This window comes from Carica papaya, chromosome 2, assembly GCF_054855325.1.
Source record: "Carica papaya isolate Zhongbai chromosome 2, ASM5485532v1, whole genome shotgun sequence".
NCBI lineage: Eukaryota > Viridiplantae > Streptophyta > Magnoliopsida > Brassicales > Caricaceae > Carica > Carica papaya.
Genome location: NC_142310.1, coordinates 16,883,910 through 16,889,242, shown reverse-complemented (window position 1 = coordinate 16,889,242; position 5,333 = coordinate 16,883,910). Strand labels below are relative to the sequence as shown.

The following is a 5,333-nucleotide window of genomic DNA, read 5'->3' as shown; positions in this document are numbered from 1 at the left end:
TTATGTTATAAAGTCTATATGATTTCATAATGATGATAATGTTATTGATTTCATATATTGTTTTCATGTATCTCATCGAGGTAAGTGGACAGTAAAAGTTTTTATGTTAATAAACGAGTTTGTTATAAATTATGCTCCATTGGTCATTTTTGTTTTCTACCCACCTTTACTTTCGTGGCGATGAGATAGTGTAATGTCTTTACTGAGATAGTATAGCTCATTCCTTATTTAATCATTTCAGATCAGGAAAACGTTGTTTCCGAGCCCGTTCCACAGGAAGAAGGCAGAGGGGATGCCTAAAGACTTCATAGTTATATTTATAGTTCTTATTTTGAGTATCTCTTTTAGTTAGTTTGTTCTTTCGTGTTTTGAGTACGTTTTGGTTATTGTGTAAGGGATGTTAATCAAAATTTTTATTACGCTTCCGCATTTGAGATTTTTAATACATACATTTCATTTAAATTTCCGGGACTGTTACATGTTCTAAATTAATTAATTGAGGTTTAACTCTTTGTTGTGCATGACGAATATAGTCAAATATTCTTAATGCCTTTTAGTTATTAAACTATTGATTTATTCATAGTGAGAGTGTCAAAAAAAGAAATTGTATTTAAAGAGATTTTTCAAATGCTATATTGGTGCTTCTGAGTGTGAATATTATTCAAGCGAACTACAAGATATTGCATAATTTGAACAAGCTATTTGAAAGAGACCTTAAAAGATTTGTATGGTCAATTTAACTCTACTTGAAAGGGATAGTTTGGCGGAAAAAGGATTCTGCATAACTTAATCGCCTTAATAAGATAATGACACTTGAAAATTAAGTTTAATCAAAATAATTTAGTTTTTTATCTAAATATAATAATAATAATAATTGGAAATCCTACATTTGTATGCATAATAAAAAGTTTAACTTCATTCTTTAAATACTCTTACAAGCTGGATGTAAATGAAATCAAATCCTTAATGCTTTCTTATCCTCTGATGTTTAGCCTCAAAAATTAGGTTGTTATTTTGTTGGTTGCATTTTCATTTAAAGATCGACATATTAAAACTTGATTTTCAATATCTCTACTACCGTTTTCAATAAAATCATATTAATAGTATAATTTAATCAGTCCCCAAGAGATCCATATATTTTACCATATATTTAAAGTCATATCAGAGAGCATGTACCGAATGTGTAGAGATTTCTACACTAACAAAGTATACTTTGATGTTTAGATGTTTAAAATCTCATAATTTAGATGGTTTTCTCTTCCAAGAAAAGCCATGTCTTTTATCCCCCCCAGTTGCAGACACCATCATCATCTTCTCAGACCTTCTGATGTTAGTGCTAAAATCATCATCTCCAGCTTCTGATATCTATACACTAGTGTTCTTTTCTAACTAATTTCTTGTTATTTAAAGTATTTTATCTACAATTGAAAGAAGATTTGAGTGTCGTGACAAAATGACATTTCATTTACATAACATGATTTATTTTTATATTCACCTTTTTTTTAAGTAACTGTAAATCATATTTTATACCTTATATTTCTTATACTTTAATAACATTTTTAAAAAAAAAAAAACGAAACAAATTATATAAGCAAATAAATGAATTCTAACTACATAATTTTTTTATAATAAGTTTTATCATTATTTTAACTACAAATATTTTATTAAAAATGACAATTCAATTAATTGTATAATCAGACACAATCGACCATGATGATAACAATAATTTTCTTTAATTACTTGTTCTATACCAAGAGCGCTCACAGCTCTAAATTTAAAACCCACTTTGTACACAAGATATAAGTCAAAATACTAACAGAAAATGTATACTAATAAAAAGAAAACTTACCACATAATCAACAATATGACACAAGAAATGGGATTGCCATCGACATGAATGAGTCGTAAGTGAGCGTGGCGGAACCACTATAACCTGGGTCCTTCTCTTTAAATTTCTCTGTCAAACCCTGAAATCACAACTACCTCATATCATCTATATTCACATTTTGAATGGATTTGACTCTTTCCTAGTTCAGTGTGGATTTCTAAATGAATTCCAAAAAATGAAATTCATTTACTCATAACATGGCCTTTAAGGAATTTAGAAATTAACTACACAGTTTAAAAGAGAACCAACACAAACCCCAAATACATATCTTAAAAAAAAAAAACTACTGTCAAGATTTACTTATTCATTTGTTTCAAATTATATAACAAAAATAATTAATTTATCCGACATGCTAAAAGGATCAGAAAAAAGAAAAAGAATATGATTAAAAAGAGATGATGTTTTTCTCCGTGTATGCATGTGCACTTTGAATCACAACTAGCAAGAAGCTACTTTTAGTTTTTATTTGTGAGGCAGTTCTGGCTTAACTATAATGTCAAGTCAGGGGAAAATAGACATGAACAAGTTCAGGATTGGTATGTTCTCACCTTCACAATCATCCCACACCTGCAAGTCCAACAAACACAAGAATATCAGAGAGATTCTAGATGTCCAACAACAATGAAAGATAAAAGATGAATAAAAAGAGATAAAAGGCCCTTACTCAACAAAACTGTCAAAACTGAGTTCGAGTCTCCTGCCACTTCCATCCTCATATTTGGAAATCAAAAGTTGAAGGACTGAAGGTGGAAGTGCGTATCCAAGACTGCAGAGAGCATCCCTAAGTTCAACTGCATCGATTTTTCCACTCCTGTCTCTATCAAATCTCTCAAATATGCCCTACAAAGCAGATCCAGTAACTCAGATTCAAAAGCACAGACAACCATATGAAATAGAACAAAGGTAATCCCCAGAATAAATGGCATATAAGCCCATTATCACAAAATTTCCATAGGCATCGCCCAAACAGACCTCAAGAAAATTTAAATGAAGTAAATGATGGTTCATCTTTTAAAAAGTATTTTTTAAAAAATTGAACAAACATATTTTGGGAAGTCAAATAATGTTAAGAGCCCATAAGAGTAATGCAAGGTACAAGCTCTGCATGCTATTTACATCTTAGAACTGATGTACTTTTGTGTATAGTATTAAGGAATCTGATACTAAAACCAATTGACGTTTTGATCTGTCTATCTCTGTAATTATAAGGTTGTAAATATATTCAATCTAACCATCAAAAATGGAATTCAAGTCAAAAGGCTTATGTTGCATGTCCGGTACAAAGAAATTATTTTGTAATGGATGCATATTGATGTCTGCCGCAGAGTTTTTGCCTCGCATCACCATTGTGACAATGTGGTATCATGTTTCTATTAATGTTTAATAGAAAATTTTAATTGGCCATAACTTCTATTAACCATCAATAGAAATATGATCCCAATTCAATGGATATCATTTCTCCTCCAATATAATACTCCAAACAAATAATCAGCAGTAAATTAACTTATACAAGTTAATGGAAACTTAGAAAAATTAGTTTTATAGCCGATAGATTACTTACACGCCATTGACCAAGACAGCTCCATAATGCAGCAAACTCACTGGGCCCTGAAAAAAAAATTGATGGATCAGAAATCTTTATGAGCATCTGAATAAGCACACCTTTATAAACTCAAGCAGTCAAAAGAAACGAACAGCAAAGCCAAGTCAATATCATGAAATACCGCAATCCTGCTTAGCGACCAATAATTCTACGGCTTAGAAGAGGCAAAACACATGTATAATCTCAGTTAACCAAAAAAAAAGCCACAACATATATATATATATATATATATATATATTACTGTATGTCTTTGCAAGAACCCTATTATGCTATAATCTCCACATCCCCCAATTTCACTGCGGTAATTTTTTCTTTTTTTTTTTTAGTAACAAATTCATCTCAGTTTCCATCAAATAATGAAAATTAAAGATTCCAGACAAATTCAGATAATGGAATTAAGATTTTAAGAGAACTCACTCACCAATTCTCAGAGAATCACAGGGATTCGTGAAGATAAACACGAGCAACCGAATAGTCCTGAGACTAAACCGCTGATAGCCGGAAGAGAGAGCCTGCTGCAATTCAATCTCATCGATAAACCCACTCCTATCTCTATCTACCAACTCAAAGCTTCTTATCACATCTGGATGTGTTCCCGGCGGGAAACTAGAGCGGTGACCGTAGCTTGTCTCATGCTGTCCGTAGTAACCGTACCCGGACTGATACCCGTACCCGAACCTCTCTTGCTGCTGTTGCAGCTGGTCGTAGGACTCTGGCAAGGATGGTGCAGAAGGTGCATAAGACTGAGAGGAGGAGAAGTATCTTCCCGAAGGAGATGCCATTGATGGGAAGGAGAAGATGAAATCTTGGATTTTACCTGATCGCTTATATAATTTAATAAATAATAATTATAAATAAAATTTTAAGTTTACAACAAATATATTTTGAAAGTAATATATATGAATATAACTGAAACAATAAAGTATATGTACATATATATGGATTGGGGTTATATAGCTAAACTTTGTGAATCTGTGTTATATATACGTCGACCATTTTTTTTATATATAGATGATCAGCTCATATTATATAAATTGTACACAGAGAGTTCATTTGTATATATATATATTTATTTTCTATTTTTATATTTGAATTTTATTCAGTTAAAAATAAATACCAATAAAAATTAAACTTTATGACACAATATTGTTATTATTATTATTTTAGGTTTTTTATTTTATTATATAAAAAGGAGGCGGAAGATAAAAAAATAAAAAAAAAAGGAGAAAAATAGAAAAGGAAGAAATTGGAAAAAAAAAATGGAAAATGAAGAAAATAAAAGAAAGAGAAGATGAAGGGCGTCAACTTGTGAGGTTAGCAAGAAAATGGAGACGACACGTTGTCAAAACAAGAGGAGCTACGTAATTTGACCGAAGGCCAAATTGACAATGACTAAAATAAATTTTTAGTTTCTATGTTTTTTTTTTGTATTAATTTAGTTAATTTACTTTTTAAAAAATTTTAAATTAATTTATTTTTGTCAATAACTACTAACATCGTTAATAACTGTAATATAAATCATCAGTTTCAACATATTGTATTATTTGATCGATTAATTTTTCGCGTCAGATATATTATCTCAAATAAGATATATTATATTACATAACATGTATTATTAGAGATTTTTTTATCACCATTTTTTTTCTTAATTTTAGGTATAAAAAAATAATAAATATTTTTTTTTTAGAAGAGATTCCTTGTTTAGTTTTGGTAGCTTAAGGAGTTTACCTTATTTATGAGTTTTAGTATATTTTTTCTCAGTATATATTTACAACTCATGGGAATAAAAAAAGAAGAAAAACTTTGGCCCTAAATTACTTTGATATTTTCATTTTATCAAAG

General features: G+C 30.0%; 1 protein-coding gene across 1 annotated transcript; it reads right to left on the bottom strand.

Annotated features, from left to right (window-relative positions):
* Positions 1–1,596: 1,596 nt before the first annotated feature.
* On the bottom strand, positions 1,597–4,394 carry LOC110817244 (Calcium-binding EF-hand family protein). Its single transcript, XM_022045696.2, has 5 exons — positions 3,913–4,394; positions 3,450–3,496; positions 2,553–2,728; positions 2,437–2,455; positions 1,597–1,967 (listed from the first exon to the last, which is right to left on the bottom strand). Exons 1-5 carry the CDS (start codon positions 4,271–4,273, stop codon positions 1,857–1,859), a joined length of 714 nt encoding a protein of 237 aa, XP_021901388.1. The 5' UTR covers positions 4,274–4,394; the 3' UTR covers positions 1,597–1,856.
* Between the last annotated feature and the right edge of the window lie 939 nt (positions 4,395–5,333).

Excerpts from the sequence above, each read along its gene's own strand:
- LOC110817244 (XM_022045696.2), bottom strand. The coding sequence starts at position 4,273 with ATGGCATCTCCTTCGGGAAGATACTTCTCCTCCTCTCAGTCTTATGCA. Across the intron at positions 3,497-3,912 it reads CTGTGATTCTCTGAGAATTG|GGCCCAGTGAGTTTGCTGCA; the intron begins GTGAGTGAGTTC and ends TTTTTTTTTCAG. Across the intron at positions 2,729-3,449 it reads GCTGTCTTGGTCAATGGCGT|GGCATATTTGAGAGATTTGA; the intron begins GTAAGTAATCTA and ends TCTGCTTTGTAG.